This window comes from Ailuropoda melanoleuca, chromosome 19 (genome assembly GCF_002007445.2).
Source record: "Ailuropoda melanoleuca isolate Jingjing chromosome 19, ASM200744v2, whole genome shotgun sequence".
NCBI classification, from domain to species: Eukaryota; Metazoa; Chordata; class Mammalia; order Carnivora; family Ursidae; genus Ailuropoda; species Ailuropoda melanoleuca.
Window position 1 is genome coordinate 11,662,676 of NC_048236.1, and position 15,856 is coordinate 11,678,531.

Here is a 15,856-nt window from a genome sequence, read left to right on the forward strand (position 1 = left end):
TAAACATTTACATTAGTAAATTGTAGTCAGTGAGAGAGAAAGAACGTTATCATGAGCGTCTGCTACTGAGTATTGATTTTGTGGGCTTCAGATGTTATACTTGGGCTTGCAATGTTGTTATGTCTGGATAAGGGCCACTCATGCACTCCTATTTGTAGCCATTCTTCTTTCAGTTAAGCCAGAATGTGCTTTGATAGGCCTGGGTTTTGGAGCTGGAATGTGTTCAGAGCTACTCACTCCCATTGCTTGGGCTTTCCTGGAGTACAGGTTGGACCAGAGCTGGCCAGAGGACCTGTTAAGTATGTTACCACTGAGCAAGTTCCAGAGCTAAGCAGGGTGGCTGGGAGTAGAATGTGGTGGTGCCTGTCTGGGTCTGATACCTGTTCTCTTTATCCCTTGCCTAACAATCCCCTTAGAGATAGGGACCGTATATCACTATCTTTTTATCTCCACAGTTTGCACAGTGCTTAGAAGCTAATAGGCGCTCAGTCAGTGTTTGCTGGATGAATGGACGGTGGTACAAAGGAATACATTTTTGATTCTGTCTACTGAAGGAGGCTTGGTGCTAGGTAATTGGCCAATGTGTGGTGGTTGTGTCTCAACAATCATATAGAAGAAATCATATTAGCACTCAGATTGCCTTAAGAATAACGGTAAAGGTGGGGCACCTGGGAAGCCTAGTTGGCCAAGCACCCAACTTGGTTTCGGCTCAGGTCATGATCTTAGAGCCCTGAGATCGAGCCCCACTGTCAGGCTTCAGGCCCAGTGTGGAGTCTGCTTGAGATTCTCTCTCTCTCCCTCCACTTCTCCCTCCCTCTCTGCACCCCCATCTCCCCCATGCACTCTCTCTCTCAATAAGAAATAAATAAATAAATAGATATCTTAAAATAGAAAACAGTATGGGGCGCCTGGGTGGCGCAGCAGTTAAGCGTCTGCCTTCGGCTCAGGGCGTGATCCCGGCGTTATGGGATCGAGCCCGACATCAGGCTCCTCCGCTATGAGCCTGCTTCTTCCTCTCCCACTACCCCTGCTTGTGTTTCCTCTCTTGCTGGCTGTCTCTATCTTTGTCGAATAAATAAATAAAATCTTAAAAAAAAAAAAAAGAAAACAGTAATAGTAAATGTTTTGTCTGTCTAAGTGCCCACTATGGCAAATTTTAAAATACAGCTTATGCTGGTAAGGACATGTGAAGGGCACACTTTTGTAACCTTTTAGGAGAAAAATTTAGCCTTTTTGTCAAGAACTTGTGATGTTTTTGTTTTTGTTTTTTTCTTAGTCGGGAAAGCCCATCATCTATAAGCCACTTGGAATAATTTGAAATAGAGAGATATCTTTCTGCCCACTAAGATGCTTTTCTCAGATTTGTTTGAAACAACCTAAGTTTCCAACAACATGGGGATGCTTAGTGAAATGTGACATATTCACTAATTGGAACTTTATTTCCTGGTATAAAATGTTTTTCAAAATTTTATAGTGAGATAAAAAAATTCTTATATTAAGGTCTAAAATTTACACATCATTGCCACAACTAAAATATACCATATATAGAAAAAGCCTGAGCGGGAATATTATTCAATCTAAGAATAGGAATAAGACTGGAAGAAAATCCACCAAAACATTAACATTGGCCTTATTTTTTATTTGTTTTGTTTTCCCAATTTTTAGTAGACCCCTGCAATTATGTCTCCTCTACTCTTTTGTATTGAGAATTTGTGACTGTGCTGTGCTTCCCTCTCCACATCCACTGTGATGGCAGATTGGATCAGGATGGATACCTGCCTCAAGTTGGGCAAATTGGATTCTCTCTCCTGGGAATTTAAAATCAAGGAGTCAGTTTGTATGCCTGCCTTGGATTGAGGGACATGTGATTTCTGGGCTGGAGTTTCAGGCATCTTCTCCCACTTGCACAAAGAAAACCAATTTTCAGAAAACTAAGAAGAAAGCAGATAGACAAAGAAAGAAAAAGACAAGAGATCATGGGATCCTAGAGGAAAAATTCGTTCCTGATGACTTTCTAGGTTTTAGTTCTAGCCCTCAGGAGGCCTGGCTGAATGCCATGAGACATTCTTGTGTCCTTATAATTTATTATTATTGTTATTCTTTTTACCATTTAAAAATTTTTTCTCAAGTCAGTTTTTGTTACCTGCAGTCAAATATAAGGAAATAAGATGCCTCTACATTTTGGGTATTTAAAAAATATACAAAATGAGTATGCATTACTTCTAAAGTATTATAATAAACACAGTAATTTTTATTATTTTTGAAAAACAGATGGGTATTAAGGAGGGCACGTGTTGCATGGTGCACTGGGTGTTATATGCAAGTAATGAATCATGGAACTTTACATCAAAAACTAGGGATGTACTGTATTGTGACTAACATAATATAATAAAAAAATATTATTAAAAAAAAGAAAAACAGTAGCTATTTTATCGAGCACTCTTGGTGATACATTGTTTGTAAGTGTGAGAAGCATAGGTCATTCACGGCCATAGAATTACAGTGCTTCTGCCCATCCTGTTTTACTGATTTTTGGGAAGTTTGATAATTTCATTTGACTGTAACATACACTAATTTGTTATTTTAAGAAAACCTAATATGACAAATTTCAATTTTAAGGTGATAAAGGAGAGAACCATCCATTAAGGTGGGTTACATCAGCCAGTACACCTCACCTATGCCATTGTCTGACCTCCATCCCTGACTCCTGGCCGGGTTAGACAAAAATTATGTTTGCCACCAGCACACTGTTAGAAAGGCTCATGGATAAAAGCACTGATGACTGGATACGTTGTTCATAATGTATTATTCAATAAAAAATACAAATTATAATCCTAATCACACTAAAAATTATAAATATATGAAAAAAACTTGGAAAGAGATACACCTTAATGTTAGCTATAGTATATATGAGTTGTGGCTTTACAGAGAATTAAAAATTACCTTTTTGTATTTTTTTGTATCTTCCAAATTTTTTACAGGTGTATGACTTTTGTAAAAGTTAAATTTTTAATGAAAAAAATAATTACCTTAGGCACCAAAAACAATCTTGTCAGGCTTCTCTCCCATTTGTCAGGTACAAGAGTTTAAGAAAGCAGGAGGAAAGGAGGGATAGAGGGTGGGCTGCCTTGGATACTCTGCCCATGGGATTTGGGCCCTCTGGTTACTCTCTAAGGGAGCATTTGTCAGGAGAAAGGGGACTGGGATATGTTCTCAGTCCAGAGAATCCCATGCTTACAGCAGGTAGTAGCTGGGAGCTCTGGCTTGGGAGTAAGCCTGGCTCTGCTCTTTTCTGTGTGGCCTTGCAAAGATGCTTAGCCTGTCTCAGCTTCCCGTTCTGTATGGTACGCAGCCCCCTCGTGGGGTTGTTGAGGGCACAAGACGAGATAGTATCAGTTGCTTAGCAGAGTCACTGGCTCATAGTAAGTGGTCATAGTGTTTTCTATTATCACTGCAAGGTAACAGATGCAAATCGTCCATATGTACTCCATAAATCCTGCATGTCCACCTGCCATTCCTCAAACACATTGTCCATATTCTGAGCTCCATTATTATTATTTTTTAAGATTTTATTTATTTGAGAGAGAGCAGGGAGCCTGATGCAAGCCTTGATCCTGGGACCCTGGGATCATGACCTGAGCCAAAGGCAGACACTTAACTGCTTGAGCCACCCAGGCGCCCTGGCCTCCATTATTTTAGTTTACACCTGACATGTTCTTCTTCCTATGATTCCATCAATTCTAAATTCAGTGCTTCTCAATTTTCATGCCTATAGGAATCACCTGTGGGTCTTGTTAAACATGTAGTTTCTGACTTAATAGGTCTAGGTTGGCATCCAAGATTTTGAATTTCTAATAAGCTCCCACATGAGGTCAATGTTGCTATCCAAAGACTACTCTTAGTAGCAAGAACTAAGAAGGTCCAGCTGAAATCCAATGTCTGTGTAAAATCATCTCCAATGTCTCTAGCTAGAACGTCCTCTCCTTCTTTTGCTTTCAAAGCACATCAATTTATACTCTCAGTTTAGCACTTACCGCATTCAGCCTGCTTTGGTGCACTGCGGTATGTGATTGTGTTCATGCCTAACGAAGCTCTCAGCTGAAAGCTGTCAGCACCAGCCCGATGCTGTGGATGTGGTGCTCCACCAATAATTGTCAAATTACCGAACTGAATGAAAAAGAATGAAATAATACCTTAAAATAATGTTGTTTTACATGAGTATTCACTTAGAGATTGTCGACATAAATCAATCTAATTAGTGGAGATAGAGTAATGTGAATATTTTCAAATGGTGAATATCTGTGATTTTTTTTTCTTAAAAATACATTATCCATTATAGGATTCAGGGTGGGGTGATATATTGGATAGGATGACAAAGCCAATCTGGGATGATATAGTTTCTACAGATAATCAAATGAATGGGTAATAATTTGTTTTTCAAACTCCGAGTTTCTTGGGCCATGGTTTAAAAAAAAAAGCCTCCAAGTAAACCAGGGGCCAAAGTTGGATAACCTTGCATACAGGCTGGACATTAATTAGGGGTCATTGGGTAACATGGACTCACTCTGTTGTGAGTAATTAAGGAAAAGAATTTGTAGGAAATGAGGGAAGTGCGGTGGAGGTCTTTGTTGGAGGAGGTCGTCAAGAGGTCGTGACCTCTGCTTGACCTTCGGGCTGAACCTGGGCAATCAGAGGCTCCTCATCTCCTCCCCTGTCTCCTTGGAAAAGATGTTCTGCCTATTGTTCCCACAGTAGGAGCCATTTCAAGGGCACAGTCCTGAGAGAGCAATGTGCTGGGGAGACCAGCTGGGTGGTACATGGGACGGAATCCTGTTAAGGCTTCTATACAAGCGTTTAAGATGCTGGTACGCAGCTGCGGAGATCTACTAGTCCTGCGGACGCCCAAGACAAGCCTGTAGGTACGTTCCCTGCCTTAGTAAGCCTTCCACCTACTCTGGAGTAAGTAGCCTGCCTCCTTCTTCAGTCTCTCCTTGCCCTCCATGTATGGGGGTCAGTTTGTGAACCAGCAATCTGCTGTCTGTGGTATTTGCTGGTGGCTGGATAGCCGGTCTGCCTGTGGGGCTGGTTCAGCCTTGTATGGCCACTCCTGCATAATTCTGACTTTCCTTCCCCGGAGCAGTTGGCATTTCATTTCAGGAGGACTTTCCATTGTATTTTAAAAATCCAATCAATACAAATAGAAAAGAAACTCCATTTTCAGTAACCTTTCCATCGCCTACCACTCATGTCCTTAGGGAAACCTAAAGAATTTTCATCAGTACTCTAAAAAAGTAGATAGTTGGATATACTGCAAAACTTCAACCCTTGACTCCAAATCCTCACCACTGCCAAGACATTCTTATAAAGAAATCATTTGGGGAAACTTAACAACTACTGTTTTTGTGAAATGGTCCCTGTGGGCACGAGGTTTATGCCTTTTTTTTTTTTTTTTAAATTTAGTTTCTGTATCTTGTGCCTGGTGTCCAACATTAGTTACAGAATAAACAGTACTTTCCAAAGACTGACAGGGTCAGCTGCCCTGGGAATGTGGCCGGTGACCTCCCTGACAGATTATCTTCCTGCAGGCTGCTTCCAAGTCAGTTGAAAGGTAAGCATTCTTTCTGTGTAAGTGAATGCTGCTTTGGAACACGGTTCAATTTCGACTGATAAATCTGAAAGTATATCCTGGGCACGCTGTCTCAAAGGGCATGGAGCTGTTACTTCGGGGGCAAAGTGATTTGTCATGTCAACACAACCGCAACAGTGAAGCTGCTAGGTTTAGGGGAGGAGTGAGCTACAGTGTTGCAGCTCGTTGCTTTGATTAAGCCCTAAAGACACAGGAAAACTTCCATCCAGAACTGGTTTCTCAAGTTAGAAACATACATTGTAATTCTAATATTCAAAAAGTAAAGCCTTCCGTTTCTGAGTCCTTTTTCCTGAAGTCTTATCAATTTAAGCTGGCTGTTGTCTTCACTCCTGAAACAGCAATGGTGTGAGTGTGTGTGTGTGCATGTGTGTGTGTGTGTGTGTGTGTGAGAGAGAGAGAGAGACAGAGACAGAGAGACAGACACTACTAGGAAGTGTATCTACTATTCAAAGGATCTGGGAATATAGTGAGCACTCCCAAATACAAGAGCAAAACCTTGCTCAGCTCACACATTGTGGATGTCCCCATGAGCAAGAGAAAAATGTATCCTAAGTCTCTCGAGAATTGTAGATGCTGAGTATAGAATAGTGAGAAAATGGAACGTGTTGGAATTAGATCCCCAAGTGGTTTTAAACAGCTTGTGTGTTATAGACTCCTGAGGTATGGATTTAGTTTTATATCAGAATTGCTGCTATTTCTAAATCATCATCAGTGTTGCTAGTCGTTTTTTTTAACCTCACATATTATTTTTCAATAAGTGTTTTTTTTTTTTAAAGATTTTATTTATTTATTTGACAGAGATAGAGACAGCCAGTGAGAGAGGGAACACAAGCAGGGGGAGTGGGAGAGGAAGAAGCAGGCTCATAGCAGAAGAGCCTGATTGTGGGGCTTGATCCCACAACGCTGGGATCACGCCCTGAGCCGAAGGCAGACGCTTAACCGCTGTGCCACCCAGGCGCCCCTCAATAAGTTTTGATAAAAGAGTTGCATTTTTCAGATGCACACATTCAAAAAGCTAACACTTTTCAAAGTTCACACAGCTCTCACTTGATTGAACTATTTTCTAGTCCTCCAAATGAATGCTCTATCATCAAGAAATGATTTTATAAAGAAAATGTCTCTTCCCGGACATTGACTAAAATGTCTTTTCCACAGTCATTTTTAAAATATGGCCCAGACCCAAAATAAGGGCACAAATAGTATCAGAAGAAGTAAAAAAAATAAAAAAAACAAACAAGAAAACATCATATTCCAGTAGAAAAGGTTTATGTTTGACTGAAGAGCGGTAATTACAAAGGTACAAATTTGTTAAGCTGTTATTATCGTAATTATCGTATCCTGATATTTTAGGGTTTGCTTTTGTGTCCACTTGGCAGATTCAACTTACAAAAATGTTTATTGTATAGTGACAAATTCAACTTTAAAAAATTCCTCTGTAGACATTATCTTTTCACAAACTGGGGGCATGTACCGTAACTCTTAGCATCTTGTACCTCTGGCCTGCAGAAGCGAGAAGGGATGCTTACAAGTGGTGATGGGGGGACATTACAAGTCTTCCTGTGTTTGTGTCTTCCAGGTGCACAGACAGATGAGAAGACAAGCATCAGAGGAATTTTCCAGAAGAGTCCGCAGCTGCTGTTTGAGAGTTTACAGTTGCCAAACCTGATAAATAGACTCAGGTAGGGGTGCTGGGAAAAGCAGAAAATTCTGGGGATCAGTCTCTGCATTTCGTAACTCACTGCCACCCCCACCTGCCCAATCCATTTGACCATCAGACAGAGCCTTCCAGAGACATGGGTGTACATTTTCAACTGGGAGCAACACCGGTAGGTAAACCGTTAACTGTTTGAGATCCATTCTCGGTGTTAGGTCTGTGCTAGATTACCATTTGGCTCTCGAGTACCACAGGGAACACATTTCCAGTGTGGTTTTGGGGACAGGCCTGTGCTGAGCGTAGTATCTTGGTTCACCAGTAAATGGGTGTGGGGCTTACATGGGCTTCTGAGTGGACTGTGGCGAGCGTGCACCCACCCATGTCCTGCAGACGCTACGCGGAATGATAAACCCGTATAAAAGGCATTCACTGTCTCAGAAGAGGACCTCATCTTAATAAAAAGGTCTTTAGCCTTGGAGCACACAGTGAGGAAGGTTCTCAGTTGTCTACACCAGGCTTTGCAGATGGTTATTTTTTCCAAAGAAAACAGCGTTTGTTTTCATGCCTTGTGGGTGTCTGCCTATCTTGTGCGGTTTCAGAAGTAGAGCTTCTGTCTGCTTTTGCTGTGGAGACGAAAGTTCTTGAAATGGCACGTGTGGGGAAATCACCATGGAAAACAAAACAAACTGTATGTAACCCTCTGACCCTGTAGACGAACAAGCCATGTGAATAGCTGCAAATTCGACTTCCCCGCAGTTTTTGAATATAGGCACAAAATGACGAAATCTGAACCGCCACGATTTCACCCTCTGTAAGAGGCACACGGCGAGTATGCGAAGGAATGGAAGAGATGCCAGTGTCTTGACGTAAAGGTCATTGGCTGAGGGTCATTTGTTCCACTTCTGAATGGCATTCTTGCTGGCCTGCAGTGGTGTAGATTTTAATTTCCTGTTTGGAGTGACCTGTTACTCATGTTTCTGGAAAAAAATCATAAATTTCTAGCTTAGAAAGGAATTACAGATATTTCTTTGTTTTTTTTTAAATAATAGCTTTATTGAGATATAATTCACATACCATAAAATTCTCTCTTTTGAAGTGTACATACAGTTCAGTAGTTTTGAGTCTAGTCCGAGTTACGCCATCATCAGGACTAATTTCAGATTGTTTTCATCCCCTCCGAAGGAAACTCTGTTATCTGTTGGCAGTCACTCCCTCCTGGCCGCCGCCCATTATCTTTCTGTTTCTATGGAATTGTCGGGTATTCTGGATGGTTCATATAAACCATCATACAAAATGTGGCTTTTTGTGTGTGTGTGACCAGCTTCTTTTACATATTGTATTTTCAAGGTTTACACCTGTGGCGTGTATATCGATGCTTCATTTCTTTTTATTGACGAAAAATGTGCTGCTGTGGGATATTTCACCCTGCTTCAGCATTCACATGTTGATAGATATTTGTGTGGTTTTCACTTTCAGACTGTTATGAATAAGGCCGTATCACAAACATTTGGGTAGAGGATTTTGTGTGGACGCATGTGTTTGCTTCTCTCGTGTACATAGCTAGGAGTGGAATTGCTGGATCGTATAGCTTTCTGTAAAATGTTGAGGAACTGCCATGCTCTTTTTTTTTTTTAAGATGTACTTATTTATTCTAGACATGAGAGAGGGTGCTTGAGATACTGTGAGTTGGGGGGAAGGGGAGAGGGAGAGAGAATCTCAAGCAGACTCCCAGGTGAGCGCAGAGCCCAGTGTGGGGCTCGATCTCACACCCCGAGATCATGACCTGAGCTGGAATCAAGAGTCGAACATTCCACCTACTGAGCCACCCAGGGGCCCCGACACACTGTCTTCTGAAGTGGCTGTTCCACTTCACAGGCCCACCAGCCATGGAGGAGGGCTCCAGTTTATCCACTTGCTGCCAATGCTTGTGTTTGTCTGTGATTTGATTTTAGTCATCCTACTGGGTGTGAAGTGTTATCTCATAGAGGTTTTGATTTGCATTCCGCAATCACAACATCTTCTCATATGCTTGTTGGCCATTTGTTTGTCTTCTTTGGGAGAAATGCCTATTCAAATTCTTTGGCCATTTTTAAACCAGGTTGTTTGCATTTTATATTGCTGAGTTGTAAGAATTCTTTATACATTTTGGGTATAAGTCCCTTATCAGTGGAATGATTTACAAATGTTTTCTCCCACTCTCTGTGTTAATCTTTGTGCCACAAACATTCAGACTTTAATACTATCTTCGAGCTCACTTTTTTTTTTTTTCCTAGATAAACTTCACATAGTCCAGGGAAATAATGGCTCATACTTTAGCAACCATCTGCTTGATGGTAGACATTGGGTTAAGTTCTTGGCACACATTACCACATTAATTTTTGTTATAACATTAAGTGTTTGGTATTATCTCTTATTTTAAGGGAAAGGGGACTGAAACTCTGAGAACGAGTTTGCTCAAAGTGACCCCACTAGACAACTAGAAGGTGGCAGAATCTGCAAATGAGTCCCGTTCTTCCTGCTTCTCAAAGTCTGTTTTTTTCCTCCTTTACTCCAGTAGTAAATTGTTTGAGTAACGTAAGTGAACAATCAGTATTGTGTTCATCTGTAATATGATTTGTGTTGGGTAAATGCATTTTATTCCGATTTCCTACCAAAAGTCATATGAATAACAGTGTATGACAAGTCTTAAGTCACATCCATTTGATACATTTCCCTCTTGTCCGCCCCCCCCGTCTCCCCTTCCTCTCTCTTTCCTTGTTTTTTTTTTTTTTTTTCCTTTCCTTCCTCTCCCTCCTCTCCTCTTTCCTTTACAAGAATTTATTTGGTCCTTACTATGTTTAAGTGTCTGGATAAAATGATGCATAACTCACCCTCCAGTGCTTGTACTACAGCAGAAGAGACAAACCTCAAATGAACAGATAAGAACACACTCAAAACATCATGTGAAATAACAACGCCAGAGGTGATAAGAGCTATGGAGAAGAACAGAGCAAATGAATGGACAAAGGGTTTGCTATTTTAGGTGGGGTCCTTGGGGAAGATCTGGATGAAGTGAGAAGGGAGCCACATGACTCTGGGGAGAGAGCATTACTGTCAGAGGACGGAAAATACTTCTGGGACAGACAAGCAGAGAGGAGACCAGTGTGGCCCCGTCTCTGCTGTTTGACCAGTAATGGACGAGTGCAAGCTTTGGCTTGGCGTACTTTTACCTAAAACACACAACCCCCCCCCCTCAAAGAACCAAAAGCTCTTGTCCCTAAAATATGTCTAAACTATCTTTAAACATACCTCTGTGAGTGGATGGCATAGCTAGTATTCACCACCAAGTGCTGGTGCTGTTTACCCCCTCTCCCTGCCATGTCTGTGATGACTTACTTGTCCAGAGATGCAAAGTGCACAGTGGTTGGGAGCGAGGGCCAAGGAACTTGAGTGCCACCAGTTAGTGTTGTAACTGTCTTCTTCTTATTTTTTTTAACTCTAAAATGGGTGTATTAGAGTGCTAAGGCTGTGGGAACAAACATCATAGACTGGATGACTTAATAGAAATATCTTTCCTCCCGGTCCTGGAGATGAACATCCAAGGTCAAGGTGTTGGCAGTGTTGGCTTCCTCAGAAGACCTCTCTCCTTGGCTTTTAGATGGCTGCCTTCTCTCTGTGTCTTCACATGGTCTTCTCTAATTTTTCTGCTTTTTTCCTAATCTTTTCTTCTATTAAGGACACCAGTGATATTAGATTAGGGCCTACCCTAATGACCTCATTTTACCTTAATTACCTCTTGACATAGCCTATTACCAAATATAGTCTTATTCTGAAATGCTGTGTATTAGGAGCTCAGCAGGATTTTGCAGGGTGGGGGACATAATTCGGCTTGTAAGAACAGTGAAAATAGTAGTATCTACTGCTGAGAGTTGTTCTGAGAATTAATTGAGATAATACATGTAAAGCCTTTTTTTTTTTTTTTAAAGATTTTATTAATTTATTCGACAGAGATAGAGACAGCCAGAGAGAGGGAACACAAGCAGGGGGAGTGGGAGAGGAAGAAGCAGGCTCATAGTGGAGGAGCCTGATGTGGGGCTCGATCCCATAACGCCGGGATCACGCCTTGAGCCGAAGGCAGACGCTTAACTGCTGTGCCACCCAGGTACCCCTATACATGTAAAGCCTTAACGGAGTTCCTGGCACACGTGAGTGCTGTTGAAATGTGCTAAGTAAGAGTATTGTTATCCTATTAGAGCCAGTCATGCCTATGTGGTGAGTGTGTGAGGCAAAAAATGTGGAGTGTATCTTTTAATTTTATTATTTTTAGTTATTATTTAAAAAAATCAGCTTGCACCTGGAATAATCTTCACCATTTAGCTTCTCAGTACACGTTTGCTGAAGTTAAACTTTTCATCCCTGGTGGGAGGGACATCACCGGCGCACCTCTCTCATTATCACTCTTCTCTTCTTCCCCAACCAGCTCTGCGCCCCACCACACCTCTGCTTCTAACTGGATCCTAAATTTCACCTTTCGGCATTAAACTAGCAATAACTGAGTTTCCTTTTGCAGCCATAGCGTGTTGTTGCTGTTGTTCCCCCAGCGATATTTTGGAAGTTCCATTTACATAAAACTTCAACTCTTGCCTTGCTTTTGACACATAGCAATCTTGTATGCTAGGATACCTATAAGACATCAATTTTCAAACTTGTTAGGGCAACAAGGGTATATGATTCCTCTTCTGGAATGCAGAGTTGAGCCAAAGGGGGAAGTCCCTTTCGCCTATGAGTCTGATACAGTGTTTCTGAGTTTATTAGTTTACTTCTTATGAAGTGTTTCACTTATGGAATCCTCAGCCCTTCGGTCATGGTGTGGAATGAGCTCTCTAGCAACTCTGCCTGGCGACAGAGAACCAGCTATCACCACTCTAAAGGATGGAGCCCCACAATACATTTCCTAAAACATTTTCTTAAAAAGTGAAGGAAAAACTGATAGGAAACTTGCATTAAGGTCAGAAACAGGTATTAAAATGTTTCAAACAGACTGAGAGATTAGACCACCATAGAGATCAGTCTTGGCATACTCTGAAAGTCATTTTTACTTTTTATTTCCATCCACATATCTGGTTGGCTGCAAAAAATAGGGAGAGTTCATTACCATCGAGTTACACAATTTTCCTTAAGACATGTAATGTTTTCAAATAATTCCGAAAACCTTTGTTCAGTTGGAAAAAATGATTTTCATCTCCAATGTCCCAACTTTGTTCCGTAGAAAAACTGCGGTCATGAAGAACAAAACCAGTTTTTTTATGAAGGGAAGCACCACTTTTATTTTAGGGGGTTTCTAAACATTTTTTGCCAACTTTTCATGGAATGAAATTGGCAGTACCCCTTGAATATATGTGTTGTGTGTTAACAGTTTTCACTAGTTATCCTTTTGCTCTTTTCCTTAAAGTGGCTTTTTAAATTTTTGAGCTACAAAATAATGGACCCAAATTGGAATTTGGGAGAACGAGGCTGGCTGATTCGTAATGGCCATATGACCATTACATTTGTCCTTTGTAAACTGCTTTATTAGGTCTGTATTCCAGAGTATATTTTATTCTGCTCCAATGGCTTTGAATGAATTCTTTGATGGTGGCTTTTTGTCACATGCACCTTTCATGGTTCAGGGAGCCTAACCTGTTGGAATATTCTCCTGTTGAAGACTTTGCTTTTCTATCTAGTGACATTTATCATTATCTAAGGCCAGCTGCCTGACTTCTCTTCAGTGCTCTGTTTATGGGGTTTGAACATCTATAAATGGAAACACTAGCTAACCAGAAATTATCGCCAGGGCTTTCTGATAGTGTCCTGAGCACTCACAACTTGGAATGTCCTGCAATATCTAACATGTAAGCATGTCAAGTCATTTTCTAGACAGAATCTGAATCTTTTTCTGTTTCTCTCTCTCTCTCTCTCTCTGTCTCTGTCTCTCTCATTCAGTTTCAACATGGAATTTGAAAAGCATGAAAAAGGAAGCTTATTAAATAAGAAATTAGAGGAGAAACTGACGGTAAGATGTGTGCGACTTAGCATACACAGATTTATAACAGTAGTAACAAAGCAGCTGTCACAGATGGGAAAAGTTGTACTAACTAGCTTGTATTTCCATGTGTTTTTTTTTTTCTTTCTGGTCAGCAGCTTGAAAATTAGTGAGTTCCATGAACTTTGCTGAACACAGCGTAATAAAATTATTAATGAAATTTCAGTACTAGAATGTGGGCAAATTTGATTTTAGTTAAATGATGTGGTTTACCTCCATTTCTAAAACTAGAATCCATTTATTTTGAGCCCTGGTTGTATTGCGTCAATACTGGAAGATTATTTCATTTATTGAGCTGAAGCTTAGCAAAGTCCAGTTTCTCTCAGAGATACTAGGAATATGCATCAAGAAAAATATATAAGTATTATAGACTATTTTAATATTTTATCAAGTAAGTTAATGATCTAGTGTACAGATAAAGCTTACTCATCAGAAAGGTTTTATTATTTTGCTATGAAAGTTAAAAAAGTAAGTTTACCTTGATGCTGAGAAATTACATGTCAATGTATGAGGTTGCTTATATTTGCTGAAACATAAAATATACTGTAGACTGGAGTAGTAGAATGTGCTGTTCCTGGTTCCATGTCCTGATGGGTATAGGAAGCTAATTATGTTTGGAAATGTACTGTGGATACAGAGTTAACGATAGCACAGGGCATGGCTAATTTTAACAACAGTACAAATAGTAAAAAGTAAAACTACATCAACTTTAAGACTGTGACTTCTTAAAATTGTGAGAATGCATTGTTCTGGATATTTGAAATAGAGATTTATGTACTCTTAATGATATTAAAACTTGAAAGATGAAAAAAACCCCAGAGGGTTGAAAATTCTTGAAGTGTGTTAGAATTTCAAAGTCTTGAAGAAATACATTGAATAAAATATAACTTTTTCTTAAAGGATTCAGGTTATCCTTTTGAATATTAGCTGTGGATCTCTGTTCCAGGTGGTTTTCTAAACAGTATTGACCACAGACTATTTGGATTTTTTACTATTTTGAAAAGTTTTGCATTATTATAGAATTAACTAGGGGTTTTGAGTCAAAAAGTTCTGGGTGACAGTTCTCACTCCACAACTTCAAAATGTAGGGCTATGGGATTTTGTTAAAGCTTTCTGAGTCACAGTTAACTCACTCGTAAGATGGGGAGTAGTAATACTAATTTGAAGGATGTCACGAAGATTAAAAACTATAATGTTTGAGGATTCCCTGGGATGAACCTATTATTTTCAAACTGTTTTCGGCCTGACTGAGACTTAGAAAATACATATCCAGAGTTTATTAATATAGGAAGAGAAATCTGAAGTGCATTTCAAAGTAAAAGGAAAACTCGGATATGCCCACCTTAAAGGCTCAGTGGTTATAAAACATTTATGGAACCAGATAAAGAATAAATAAATACATGAATAAAGAGTTGTTATGACTTAGTGTGAAATTTGACCCAGAGCTTTCTGGCAATCTCTTATGGGGTGTTTTGCAAATAAACACAGTGAACATGGGGCAAGTAAACAGAAGTGAAAATGGTCTCTTATTATGTGGGGTGATTTGATATAGACACATTGCACTCTCTGGGGGGTCGGACATTCTGCATTCTGGACTCTGCCTTGCACACAGGTATGAATCTAGAAGTGAGCGAAAACCTCTCCTTAGAGAAAGTAGCTGTCACAAAATTCAAGAACATTACTCTGGAAGAGAGATCTAGGGCTAACCTCTGATTAAGTTCCAGGAGAGTGGAGGGAAATGTGCGACAGTTCAGAAGGCCTGGGAACATCTAATCTACACTGAGAAGAGATGGTTCCTGGGGGGGCGGCTGGGGGGGGGGAGGGAACACATTAGAGTCCAGTAGTTTGGGCAGTTGCCTCTACAGGCAAACAGAGCTACGTATGTAACCCAGATATCTTTCAGATAAAGGAATTTTGGTGACACTGTTATCAAGCAAAGGTTAACTTATATTCAGTATCTCTAAGAGAGCTGAATATATCTCTGAAATTATTTTGGTTAACACTTTGGATTTTTATGTGGATAAACATCTAAAAACTTCAACTTGCGGAGCATTGTGTTCCTTGCTAATATCAGTGTAATACAGTAGGACTAGCTAGGTTGCTGTATACAGTTTAAAAAATATTTTTGTAGAGTTCACTAGGTTCTGAAAATTATTAAATTTATTCTAAATAGTCAAGTTTGTAAGAATACAGTTTTTAAAAGAAAATATTTTTCTACTAAAATATTTAAATATGTATATATTATAATAGTGCTGAGTTATAATATGTATCTTCTTTAAAATTAGAGGTATACTCATAAAGATTTTTATTATGAACAATGTTATGGAATATATCACACAATTAAGAAATTTACATGATTGGTTTTATTTGAAAAAAAATCCAAGGTGAGGTCTACAGCAAATAAGAAAATCAACAGTCTACAGATTTTTAGAATTCATCAGCGTATTCTATCCAAAGAAATAAAATAGGAGTATTTTTGTTTCCTTCAAGATTT

General features: G+C 39.8%; 1 protein-coding gene across 7 annotated transcripts in view; it reads left to right on the forward strand.

Moving 5' to 3' along the window:
• Positions 1-5,569: 5,569 nt before the first annotated feature.
• The window catches only part of MLIP (muscular LMNA interacting protein), a 260,174-nt gene continuing 249,887 nt past the window's right edge, over positions 5,570-15,856 (forward strand). For 5 of the 7 annotated variants that reach the window (XM_034648136.1, XM_034648134.1, XM_034648135.1 and 2 more), the window contains exon 1: positions 13,134-13,332. In XM_034648136.1, the coding sequence (XP_034504027.1) occupies positions 13,270-13,332 (63 nt within the window). In that variant the 5' untranslated portion in view covers positions 13,134-13,269. Of the gene's footprint in view, positions 5,609-7,223; positions 7,327-7,395; positions 7,474-13,133; positions 13,333-15,856 lie in introns of those variants that run through there. The other 2 variants (XM_034648137.1, XM_034648132.1) reach the window with 2 other exon arrangements.